This window comes from Microtus pennsylvanicus, chromosome 20 (assembly GCF_037038515.1).
Source record: "Microtus pennsylvanicus isolate mMicPen1 chromosome 20, mMicPen1.hap1, whole genome shotgun sequence".
NCBI classification, from domain to species: Eukaryota; Metazoa; Chordata; class Mammalia; order Rodentia; family Cricetidae; genus Microtus; species Microtus pennsylvanicus.
In genome coordinates this window covers 29,086,761-29,099,759 of record NC_134598.1, presented here as the reverse complement: position 1 = coordinate 29,099,759, position 12,999 = coordinate 29,086,761, and the positions used below count along the sequence as shown (strand labels likewise).

General features: G+C 48.6%; 1 protein-coding gene across 5 annotated transcripts in view; it reads right to left on the bottom strand.

Annotated features, from left to right (window-relative positions):
* Positions 1-344: 344 nt before the first annotated feature.
* Cradd (CARD and death domain containing adaptor protein) overlaps positions 345-12,999 on the bottom strand; it is a 148,059-nt gene continuing 135,404 nt past the window's right edge. For all 5 annotated transcript variants that reach the window (XM_075954498.1, XM_075954499.1, XM_075954502.1 and 2 more), the window contains exon 3: positions 345-1,043. In XM_075954498.1, coding sequence (XP_075810613.1) covers positions 742-1,043 — 302 coding nt within the window. In that variant the 3' untranslated portion in view covers positions 345-741. The remainder of the gene's footprint in view (positions 1,044-12,999) is intronic.

Genomic DNA, 12,999 nt, shown 5'->3' with positions numbered 1-12,999 from the left:
CGAAAGGCTGGACGACAATCCATGACCTTCCTCAGGAGTGCAACACCTTCAGCCGTCAGGCCTCGAGGGAAACACTGAGCACCCTTTGTCTCAGACCCAATTCCCCTTAAAAAATGGACAGAGATTTCTTATGCAATCCATTAGGATGAGGGGGGCTTCAGTTCTCTTCCTGGCTTCTGCAGGGAGCTTTGGTGTCTCGGGCTTAATCCATTTATTCTGCCTGAGCTACTTATCCCCACTATTTCCCAGTCGCTATCAGACTCACTCCACACCCACAATTTTACACCCTCAAACTATGCAGCAGAAGAATGGGGGGGGATATACTTTCTCATGAAAGAGGCACATTCTATTACACAATTCAGTTTTTATTATCATCATCATTATGAAGAGCTAAGTCCACAGTCCAGTTTCCAGGCAACGTAAGAGCAGATGCTTCCTTCGTATGTAGGGCACCTGCGTGCAATGCAGTAGCATGGGGCTCTTTTTGATTTTGTTTTGTTTTTCTTCTGGACCTCTGTTAAAAGGCAACCACGCAGTTCAAAACTGCGGTCACAACAATGCAATCTTCAAGCAATTAAGGCCATTGGATTATTGAGCCGGTAGACTACAGGTGTTCTCCTTCCACCTAAGGCTCACTGAAAAGAAAAAAAAATTACCCAGAGCGAAGCCACCTGCTGGGTGAAGTCCGATTCAGCCTGTGTGACTTGGGGGCCCACGCCCCAGCAAGTGGCAGGGGCAGGGTCACTCCAGCATGTGCTGGAGCAGCGAGGGGTCTGCCTCCACGGCCTGGAGGCCCTTGTGCAAACTTAGGAAGGTGGCCTGCTTCCCATAGCGCTGGCGCCAGCGGACAAACGCCTCCACCACCTGCGACTGCACGTTGTGGGGGTGGTTGGCCTTGCAGCGGTAGATGTCGGTCTGGGACAGTCCCAGAGACAGCACCATGGGCTCCCACTCCGGGCCTAGCTTCTGGGCCAGCTGGTTGATCTGCCGGTCTGACGGGGAGCTGTTGAGGATGTGTGAAGGGATTCCTGCCGTCCAGTCACCTGAGGAGGAAGGGACAGGGAAGTGAATGAGACGTGCAAGCACCTCAGACGGGGAAGGCTTGGGAATGGAGGAGATGGGCCAGATAGGCAGCTACTCCTGGTCTTCCGGTACTGCTTGGTGCAGTGGGCTGAAAGTGCCGTTTAGCATCCCTGAAAGTGTTCGCTGCAGAAGATCCGAGAAAAGCTGCAGAGAAGAGAAATCCACGGATGGCCACTTATTTCCGCTTCCTTGTGTATACACACAAACACGGATCATGCCCACGGACAGGCTGTTTTGTTCACAAGCTTTTTTTGAGTCCCATCTCTTGTCAGAAGCCACACCAGGAGCTCTGGCTGAAGGCCACACTTCCCTGGGTACCAGCCTGAGGGCCAGGGGGGTTTTGCTCCAAGCTGCAAGTCCTGCTGCCCTGCAGAAGGGGCCCCAGCTGGCGGCGGGGGCGGGGGGGGGGGGTCAAGGCCAAAGCAGCAGCTCCTCTCCCCTGCACAAGGAGAAAGTGTCCCCTCCCCATCCCCATCCCCGCTATGAAAAAACAAGCCATAGAGACAAGAGTTGACGGGAGAGGAGAGCAGAGGCCATTTGAGTGGTCTCACCATCCCAGTCATAGAGAGGGCTCGGAGAGCCTGACCTTACACCTCCTAAACAGGATTCCAATCCTGTAGACCAAAGTTTCTATCCCACCAGAGGCCCGGCTCCTTTAAGAGAGAACAGAAGTGAGGAGAAATGAAGGCCAAAAAGTTTCTCAAATCAGCGAATAAAATACAGTGTAACACACAGAAGTGGATGACTGAGGAGAACAGGACAGGCTTAGGTAGAGCAGGAAGAGAGGGGGAGGAAGGGAGAAGGGCAGACCAGGAAGACCCACACCACCAAGCAGTTATCTTGTGTCTCTCCTGGCAAGGACCACGTGGGATGTTATCTGTGGTGGGTGGGCTGGGTTGGGGACGTTTCGGCTGGCAAGTGGCCACCTCTATGGATCTGTGTGAACTCCGGTCCTTGAAAACAAAGACTGCGGAAACATCTTTTGGCTGAGGAACTGACTTCTGGGAGAGGAAAGCAAAGCACCTTGAAAAGCAAACCAATTAGAAACCTTCATTCTGACAGACAGTCACAAAGAACACCCTGCGTTCCCAGAGAGGCAGATCAAACTGGCTATTTGAGCTTCCTGAAGCCAATTTCCAGGATGATGACGGGACAGTCTACTCCAAAGATGAAGGTCACGCTGCAAAACACAAATGCACCCTGCTTACTGTGATGGGAAACTTGATGTGACTGTCAAGTCTGGGAAGGCCAACAACGAGACAGCCAGCAACAACTGAGTTCTCACTGAATGAACTGGGCAGGAGGTGGGGTGGACACCCTCTGGGTCTGGGGTTAGGAGGCCTGCACAACCAGGTAGCTTGGCTAAGTCACTTAGTGCTTCCCAGATGGTTCATTTATAAAAGATAAAACCAGACAGTGCTCAAGGCGTCATTAGGTGTAACGTAGTACTATCTCTCAGAAGCGACTCAATTATTTTTTGCAGACCTGTGATTTGGGGTTCTCATTAAATCAACCACTGACCATTTATCTCTCTATCCCTTTATATGTCTGTTAAAGAGGAAGCAGGCCTGCAAGCTTTTGAGAATGAATTTCAGTTAATTATTTTTGTTTTGTCAAGACAACATGCCTTCTGAAGAGAAAAATAAAAGCGAAAAGAATATTTGGCACAGTAGGGTTTTTTTTCCCCCCAAAACTATATAAAACATTTTAGAAGTTCTTGTGAAGCCGCTTCTTCCACAGCCTCACAGGGACCTGCCTGACACAGGTCTGGTTGTTTATCCTTCCCCGAACTCTGTCCTCTGTCCACAGCTGTATGGTAGCTGTCCCCACTGTGGGGGACACATCTTTGGTCAAGTACAAGTCTCAGCAAGCCATTCTCAAATTCAATCCCCACTTACTCTGATTCCTTTGTCCACCACGACCTTCAACGTCTCATCCCCTACTTATGTGTTGCTGCTGCTTCCCCCTCCCAAGTCCTGCTTACTGTCCCTGACAACACAGTCAATGCCTGGGAGCTCTGCCCATTGCCCTCTGATACACCCAGGTACCCAGCGCAAGGCTTGGCATACAGCAGTCCTTCCCTTGACGATTCAGGATAAGGGAGAAAATACAAAGGCTGATCTACCTCGATTACAACCCTCCTTTAGCTCCACTCTATGGTACAGCCACAGTGCTATTGAGTGCACACATTCATGCACTTATCAAACAAAAAAAAGAAAAGAAAAAGAAAAAAGAAAAAGAAAGGGGGGGGTCTATTGACTACTCCAGAAGGGAGAGAAGTGAACAGCAACACCAGATCTACCACAGAAACAACTAGAAAAACACAAAGCCCACACAGAAAGTTCTTTAACCCGCCCCCCTTGGTTTTATAAGGAGAAATAAACAGCATTTATTACTTTGAAAAAAAGTTTACTTAAAATTCAGAATTCTTTTCTCAATTTCCTCTTGTTCTGGGTATGCCGGCTAGTTTTATGTCAACTTGACACAAGCTAAAGTCATCTGAGACGAGGGGGTCTAATTGAGAAAATGTCTCCACAAGGTTGGGCTGTAGGCAAACCTATAGGGCATTTCTTACTTAGTGATTGATGGCTGAGGGCCCAACCCATTGTGGTGGGACCTGGATTCTACAAGGAAGCCAAGTGAGTAAGCCAGTAAGCAGCACCGCTCCATGGCCTCTGCATCAGCTCCTTCCTCCAGGTTCCTACCCTGTTTGAGTTCCTCTGCTGACTTCCTCAATGATGAACAGGGATATGGAAGTGTAAGCCAAATAAACCCTCCCCTCCCCAACTTGCTTTTGGTCATGGTGATTCATTGCAGCAATAGTAACCAAAACTAAGGCACTTGGTAAGTTTGGGAAAGTTAAATGTGATTTTTAAACTTTAAAAATAGCATCTCTTGTAGTCTATAACTACATCTCCCACAGTCTGTAACTACATTTCCCATAATCTGTAACTACATCCCCCATAGTCTGTAACTAGTTTCTGTAGTCTGTAACTACATCTCCTATAGTCTGTAACTACATCTCCCGTAGTCTGTAACTACAGCTCCTGGGTGTTCTTCTATTGGAAGCACCCCCCTTTCTCTTTATCCATCTATCCATCCATCTACCCATAGTTCCATGCTTAGACAGATACTCCCTTAATGATGATGATACTTGGTGAGTTTTTTTTTCCTTTTCCTTTTAGATGTTGCTTGGATTCCACCAAAGCACATGCAGAATTTTTATGGTAAAGTCACGAGAAACTGAACGAATGAGAAATAGTGCTGGTCTTCTAGCATCCGGTCTTGAGACCACTAGATTTTCACATCACGCTAGAGAAGGAAATGGAGAAACTTGCCCTGACCGCTACATGCTGCTTCCAGGAAGGACTGATTTCTGGGGCAGCTGCAATGGATTCAAGAATTGCAGGCCTCAAGTCTCACGTGACGTGTGACTGGCCTGAAAAGGTGCAGGGCATGCTGTTGCCAAGGAGAGTGAAGCAAACTGGAGCAAACCACTTGGCTGTGGAATTCTGTGGTTCTTGATAAGCTTGTACTTTTCTAGACTTTGCAGTGTCTCAATGGTGTGAGCAAAGTGACGTCAGTGATATTTTTGTCTCTCATGGGTACACAGCTCACTTCGTGTAAAATGCAAGGACTACATACGTTAATCACGCAAATTCTCACAGAAGCCCACCATTACAGCTAGGCACGTGTGAGGCACTGGTGAGAGACCACCAGGCGAATCGAGCCGATGATGAAAATTGCTTAGGTCTTACGTGACTTGAGCACCACTGTTTAGCCAAACTCGTGCATCACGGCGAAGCTGAAATAAGAGAACTGAAGCCACTTGCTTACTCCAGCTGTAAGTTCAGCCACGGAGTCATGTGCTGTCCTGTCCTAACAGGCACCCATGCCTATGACAGCTGCAGGAAGCAGCCCAGGTCGCAATTCTGGTGCACATTCTGCAGAGCTCAGAAAGAATGCATGCGCAACAGTGTCTACTGTTAATTCCTTTAATAGTCATGAAAATAGGAATTTCTCCCGGCCTCCTTCCCTCCCTCTCTCTCGTATATGTGTATATAAACTGTGGCCAGGATGTAAAATAAATAAATAAATACATTTATTAAACAAACAAACAAAGGAAGAAACCCTTTAAGGAACTGATGTAAGAGCTGACCCTGCGAGCATATAAAAAGAGTTCATCCATCGGAGGCTGCCAGGAGTCAATGGACGAAATCCAGCCACATATGAGTTCTGTTTGGCCTATGCAGTTCAGTTACAGAGACTCTGATAGGAAACTCATAAAATCCAGTATTTGCGGCTTTGCTTGTCAGCTCCCTGATGTCATCTGCATAATATTTTCTGGAACCATGAAAGACCAAATGAAAGGAAGAGGCCTTCAGGTCAGATCCAGCTTGAGTCATGTGTCCTAAGTATGTGGTATAAGACACGCCACTTTGAAAGTGAACAAAAGTTTAGACCAGAGACTTCAGTGACGAAGATACAGGGTAGAGAATAGATATACAAAAAGGCACTGTGAATCAGTCACTAGGGAAGGTCAAATACCACTCAACTCAGATGAACACGGCTGCCAGGCAGAGAAGGGGGGATATTGCAAGACGCTGCTTGCATGAGCGTCTGATATGGCCACATCCACAGAGGTGGAGTCATATTTGCTGGGAGCAGGGGAGGGAAAGGGAATGACTTTGTCAGGTACAGTCTCACCTACGTGAGATGAATGGGTCCCTCACATCTGTCACACAGCACTGTGTCTAGTTAATGATGACATATTGTGTTGTCTCGTGTTGTGTCCACAGTCCAATGGGGGGAAAAAGTTGAAATGAAGGAGAACTCTATACAATGTTGGCAGGGTCACGGAGCAACTGAACTCTCACCCGCTGCCAGGGGATCATCGCATGGGAAGGTGACTCTGAAAACAGCCTGACAGGCTTTTAGCAAGTTATATATAGAGTGAGCCTTTGTTCTTCCAACTGCACTTTGAGGCATCTGCGACAGAGACAGGTGACCTCTGTCCACACGGGGACACGCACACGGGTGCGTTCGTATGTGTGAATGAGGAAACAATGTATGGGATTTCTGTGCGGTGGGCTATGGCCGTCTAACAGAGCGGTGACATACTACACAGGCGTCAGCCTGAATGAGTCTAAAAATAATTACGCTGAATGAAAGCCAGAAGAGAGAGGAAGAAGGTGGGGGGTGGGGACTCTAGGACTCCTTATGTGTGACCCTAGAAAATAAAACTCATGACTAACAACAGAAAGCCAATCCATGTTTTACCAGGCCCAGGGAATTACAAACGACAGTGAGAAAAGTTTTCAAGTATATATACACACACACACACACATGCACGCACACATATACATACATACATACATATATACATATCATTATCCCACTGTGGCGATAGTGTATACATGTGTCAAAAACTTGTCAATCCCATTGTTTTTAGGGGCAGGGCCTCACACAGCCTCGGCTGGCTGCGGACCTGCTTGGTATTGGTAGCTGAGGTCGGCCCTGGACTCTGGCTTCTTCAGTGCTGGATTCTAGGTTTGCAGCCCCCTATCCTGCATAGCTTACTGAACTTTACAGTTTATTTCATGCCGATTATACTTCAAAGAAGTTGACTTGCTCCCTCTAGAGCACCCAAACGTGTCATTTCCGCCCCAACCCTGCGTCACTGTGTTCGAGCCTCCTCCCCAGACGCTCCCACGGCGCTGCATCCTGGCCCCACCACATCTTCACCCATGTGTGTGAGTCCCATCTAGTTATCTTTGTAGATTGTGCTCGCCCAACTTCCACTGCCCTTGTTTCGGACTGGAAGAAATGCGAGTTGGCCCCGGCTTAACCTTCGTCTTGCCCTATATCTGACAGCTTGGTGGGGGTGGGGGCTCTCAGAGGTCTGGGGAGCCTCTGGCCCAACTCTCTGGCTGACAGAAGGAGCTGGCACTCTGGGATCATGCGCTCCAGGGAAGCCGCTGTTGGTACCCACAAGCCACGCGCATGCGCGGGGGAGGGGGAGGCTGTGGGCCATGCCTTCCAGTCCCATCCCTTTCACCCATGGGGATCACTCAGAATCAAGCACGACAGGACCTTCTTTTTTTGCATAGTTCTAAAACATTCCACTTGAAAGGTATCTTTCAAAGCAGCGGAAACGTACCCAGAGGCTTCTGGAGGCAGCGGGTACAGCTTTGAAAAACGTCGAAAGTATTAAAGATTTAGAAGAACCGTAAATCACAGTGAACCCTGATTCTGGACATCTCTCAGAGGAACATTTCCAGAGGCTGCAGCGCTTTCAAATAATATCATGTGCTCTGGCTTCAGCCTTGGCCACTTTCCCCTTCGAACAACAAAAAGAACCATGCCAGCTATTAAAAGGCGGTCTTGTTACATAACACGTTAATCGCACATACCCTTCCCCGTGGGACTTAACCCAAGTTTCACAGTGGTCTACTTTATTTAGTATTGATAGTTTTATTCGTTTCTTATTAAAGAGATCTTTCCGCAAAATTGACTGTTGCCTCAGCCTTGGCTTAAGAAAAAAGACTGTCTGAATTGGCGATGTGAGTGACAGACAGGCCCCTGGTACGAAGAATGTGGCCGACATTCCTCACGGAGGCAGGTGTCCGCATGTTGGTAAGGTTCTTCCGATTCTGCTGAAGACACTGTTGCTGTCCTCGGGCATCTTACAGGCAGAACACAGAACCAGAGCTCTGTAACGACTCGCCAGGTTCTGGGGTTGCTTCTGTCGTGTTTGCTCATTTCCAACGGCCCATGCTTTCATGAACGGAACAACCAGAACCATGAAGGAGGCGGAAGGAGAAAGCGGAGGGAACACGGCACTGATGTGTCTTCCCCTCTGGGGCTGGGGTCCCTGGCGTCCTGGCATTGAAGGGTCTGCCGTGTACTGCGGCTTTTTCTGAGAAAGAGCTGTGCGAAAGAGGTCCTTGACACCCGGTCGCCCCTTATCCTAGGCTAGCCAGACCCACAATTCCCTCCTCGCGGCTAGGGGAATAAGAAAAGGGAAGCAAAATGAAGTCATTTCCTCCATGACTGGGTAGACTAATAGAGCAGCTGCTGTGCTCCAAATTTAGGGATGAGTCCTGGTATGGTCCCTTCCGGTCCCCCAGAGCTCTGATTCTAGTGTGTTCTCTGTTCATATCACTTTTAAATGAGGATGAGGGGAGAGAAAGAAATACTTGTGCCCCCAGAGGCACTGGCAGAAGACAGGTACCATCAGCTTCTCAAAAAGAGCAGTTAGTATCAGGAGACACTGAATGACATGCCCCAAATACTGACTAGTGAGCACCTGAGACCCATTTAAATCCCGCTATGGCTGGCGGAAGGCCTGGTTCTTCCAGACAGGCTGCTAAGATGCTGATGAGATATAGCTGAATGTCACCCACAAATCCCAAGAGAGAAAAAAAGAATGACCAGAAAGTCATTGCGACTGTTTGAGTGCAATTCTTAAATGGTGGAGGCACATACATCTATTGGATGGCTAACCCGAAAACTCTGGAGAAGAACGCTACATGGCCTGAAGGCAGAAGTTGATTCTTCCACACTTCCATAATTCATGCTGCAGCTATAGAATCATAGAGGGAAACGGTTCCTGTCGCGGAGTTAGGGGTGGATCCACGCTAACAAACAATACTGACAACAGGAACATACTTCACAGGAGAAGCCCCTTGGGAAGACACGTCTGGTAAACATCTACTTGTAAAGACAATGCGAACAGTGATTGACCCAAAGAGGAGTGGTCCAAAGAGACACCTAAAATGCTCGCTCATGTCTTTCCAGCCTGCTTCATTGTGTTCAGTGGCATCTTCTGCCTCCTACAGGTCAGTGGCATCGCCTGACTGCACCTTCCTCTTGGTGAATGAACGCGAATGAATGCTTTGCTTTATTTCTAGAGTGGGAGCTTTTAGGAAGACTGCTCAGCAGGGGCTGGGCCATGGATACGGCTCTCACATCCTCCAACTCATCCTTCGGGGTTCAGACCACCCACATGGCCCCCTTTATCACGCAGCAGAATGAGATCCACTCAGTAGAAAGCATATTTCAGGTTTAGAATGTGGATCTTGTCCAGGTACTTGCGACATGTTTCTCTCTTGAGGTGCTGGGCAGTGGCGCACTACCCCAGGGAAACCCGATCATCAACCGTGCTACTAAGCAGCGGCGCTCAGCAGGGTAGAAACGTTAAAACGCATTTGTGACTTAGGATATTTTCAGGTTAGGATAGCTTTACCAAGACGTAACCCACTGTGAGTTGAGCATAATCAGTTCCACAGAGATAATTAACACAAACTCTGAAAAACACAGGCTTCAAAGTAATAGTTTCTCTACTTCCTTCCTTCCTTCCTTCCTTCCTTCCTTCCTTCCTTCCTTCCTCCCTCCCTCCCTCCCTTTTTTCCTTCCTTTCTTCTTCCCTCCCTCCCTCCCTCCCTCCCTCCCTCCCTCCCTCCCTTCCTTCCTTCCTTTGAGGTTATACAGAGAAACCCTGTATAACCTCCTTGGCTGTCCTGTAACTCACTGTGTAGACCAGGTGGGCCTCAAACTCAAGAGATCCACCTGCCTCTGCCTCCTGAGTGCTGAGGTTAAAGGCTGGGCCAAAGTAATATTTTCAATTTCCTCCCCCAGCATGAAGGTGCTAGAAGAAGAGAAGGAGGAAGAAGAAACAAAACAGAAAATCCCTTGCCATATTCTTTTAGTCTGTTTCCTGGTGGGATTCTGGGTGGATGTCCCAAAGACCACAGAGGCAGCTTTTATGGTTAGAAAATGGAAGTGCTGTCTGGCGGACTTAGGAAACCAGAGGGATGGGCGAGCAACAGCTCATCTACATGGGTCCCATCTGCTTTGGGTTTCGTGTTTTGCACAATTACTGGAAGCATTTGAGAGTGTGCTGCGGCCCTGGACACGAGGAGGGGGTGTGTCCTAACTGCAGTCCTGAGGTGAAACGGGGGTGAGCGGGAGGGAGGTGAGTGAATGCGGCCACCGAGGACTCCAAGGAGAGTTTCCAGGAAGCAGCAATGCAGAGCGTCGCAAACACAACCCGAGCACGCACTCGCCTGGAGCCAGTGTTTTGGAACACGGTACAAACAACAACTTTCCACTCGGTGGGGAAATGCCACCGCTTTCATTACTGTGTCAGCTGGGGTCACAGTGTCCTCCACAGCTCGGCAGTTCCTCTGCGGTGGCAGGGTTGCTCTCAAACCGCTTTGACGATGGACACTCTGCTATTTGTTAACTGCCCAGATGCTGCCGCTGGCTTTTTCCAGCCTGGGCTCTGACAGCCAGGCTGTTCGGAAAGCCCTTCTTCTCTGTGCTCCAGCTGACTACTCCCTACTGCCCGCCCCACCTCCAGGAGCTCCTTGGAGCCTCCTCCTGTGGCTCTTAGCTCAGTCATTATGGCCACTTCTGCATGAGCCACAGCCCAGCAAGGAAAAGGGCCTCCCGTCTAAAAAGACAGGCAGAGCCCAGAACAGCAATGGATTCATACTCCAAATAAACAAAGCCTGAACTGAAGAGGGATGGATAGGAGCCAACATTCTTTGGTTGAAAGAATTCAGTGGCAGAGAATTCTTAAAAAAGAAAAAGAAGAAGAAAACCGTGCTTCCTATCTCTGCTGATCCAACCAATTAAAATACGTTAGCAGAAGCAATTAAAAAGTTATTATTGTCTGTCTGAGGGAAACGAGTGGAAGCGGGTGGTGTGAGTTATTATACCTCGCTCTTCGGGTATACTTTCTAAAGGGAAAAAAAAACAGATAAAAATCCCTGGGATTCTAGAAATAAATGGCAACAATGACAGCCTGTTCATCCACGAGTCCCTTTCGGGGCATAAATCACTGGTCTCATTAGTCCACTGTTAGGAGGAGATGACATCCCAGCATCATAAATCTGATTTCCATTTCTGAGCCGTGACTCAGAAGGTTGAAAGATAACTTGATTCTACATCTAAGCCTGGTTCTGGACAACATATTTCTCTCCTCCCTCTCTTTTCCTGACCTGTATGTATGTGTGCATGTGTGCCTATGTGTGTACCTGTTGGGCGTGCGTGTTTGTGTGCATGTGTGTGTGCACGCACATGTGTGTGTAAGGCACACGACAACACCACGTGTTGATCCTCAGGTGCTGTCCACCTTGTTTTTGAGACATGGTCTCTCGCTAGCTGGACTTTACCAGTTAGTTTAGACTGGGTAGCCAGTGAGGCCCAGGAATCTGCCTCTCTACATCTCCCCTGTGCAAAGATTGACACAAACATACACCACCGTAGCCAGCTGTTAAACTGGGGTCCTAGGAGTGAAACTCGGGTGCTCAGGCTCGCAATGGTGAGCATTTGATCAACTCGGCTACCGATCCCCTTGGTTCCACGATTCTCTGGTTCCATGATTCTCTTCATGCTACATTATTCTACTCACATTTACTTACTCATTAGAGAGTCTGTGTCTTAGTTCTTGCATGCACTTAACTACAAATAAAGGGAACTTTAGGCTGGGTAGCCAGCAAGCCCCAGGAACCTGCCTATCTGCATCTCCCCTGCACAAGGGTTGACTCCAAACTTACACCACCATAATGCTGGAAACACCGTGAAACATCACTAGGTATTTCAGGATTCCAATGGTCAGAAAAACAGAAAGGCCCTCTAGAAACAGACCCCAGAAGGTGAGTGCATGTCACGTGCCCACCCCCCATACACACACAGTTTCTCTGAGAACTTGCCCCATTACTCCTTCCCTCTTCATAAATGCCCGGCCCCTCTGCAGCTTACACAGAAGCGTATGGTGGTCTGAGGGTAAAGTCTAGAGTCAGTCATGACGGGGTAGCCTTGTGTGGTGGTTTGAATGAGATATCCCACATAGGCCCATAGATTTGAACAGTTGGCCCCAGCTGGTGACACTAGGGAGGTTAGGGAACCTTTAAAAGGTGGAGCTTGGCTAGAGGAAGTGTGTCGCTGGGGAGGTCTCTGAGGGTACACCCCACTCTTTCCCCTCATTGCCTGCCTCCTGCGTATGTATAAGGATGTGACCCACCAGCTTCCTGTTTCTGCTGCTATCCCATGCTCTGCCATCCCCGCCATGACGGACTCTATCCCTCTGGAACTGCAAACCAAAATAAACCTTCTTCCTAACATTGCTTTCGGGCAGAGCGTTGTATCACGGCATCAGGGAATTAATGAACACATCTGTCTTTTAGCTGCAGAGCAACGATTCAGTGAGATACAAAGAGGACACAGTAGCTGGGATGGTCTGGCTCTTTGTTGAGATTAATTTCCCCAAGGATGAACATAGCCTCCTTCACTAAAGGACCCCGGGAGGAAGTCTTTCATGAGAGTTAAGGCTCTGAGACCTATATAGGCCACTCTGGTTCCTTTTGACTGGCCAAGGCCATTGTTCATTGAGGAAAATTTTAAGCCTTCCTTTTTCTTAGCAATGACACTGTCCACAGTGATTGTATCGAGGTGACAATATGGTATAGGGCACAGTCGCCAGAAATCCACCCTTCTGCCGCTGACTCATAGCGGTCCACACATTTATGTGCCCGTCAACAGGAAGAGAGCAGCCCAGCTTTCTCCCTTCCTTCCTACAACACCACAAGAAGAGGCTGGGGTCCAGATTTATCTTCCAGGCCATGTTCAATTCTCCCGTTTCCTCACCTTTGCTTATTCAGGCTACAGTCTCCTACAAAGCAGGGGCATTCTAGAACGCCGTCTTGGCCTTCCATTCGCTTCAGAGACAAACAAGAACAGCCAAAGGGCACATCAGCTAGCGGGTGCAGCAGGGAGACTAGCAAACCAAGTTGTACAGCGTGCCCAACACAGAGATCAGGGGCCTAGGAGTCGGGAAGCCATGTGATAGGCGATGCGCTAAGTCTGTGACCTAGAGACAGGTGTGACACCTACTGGACTCGTCTTCTA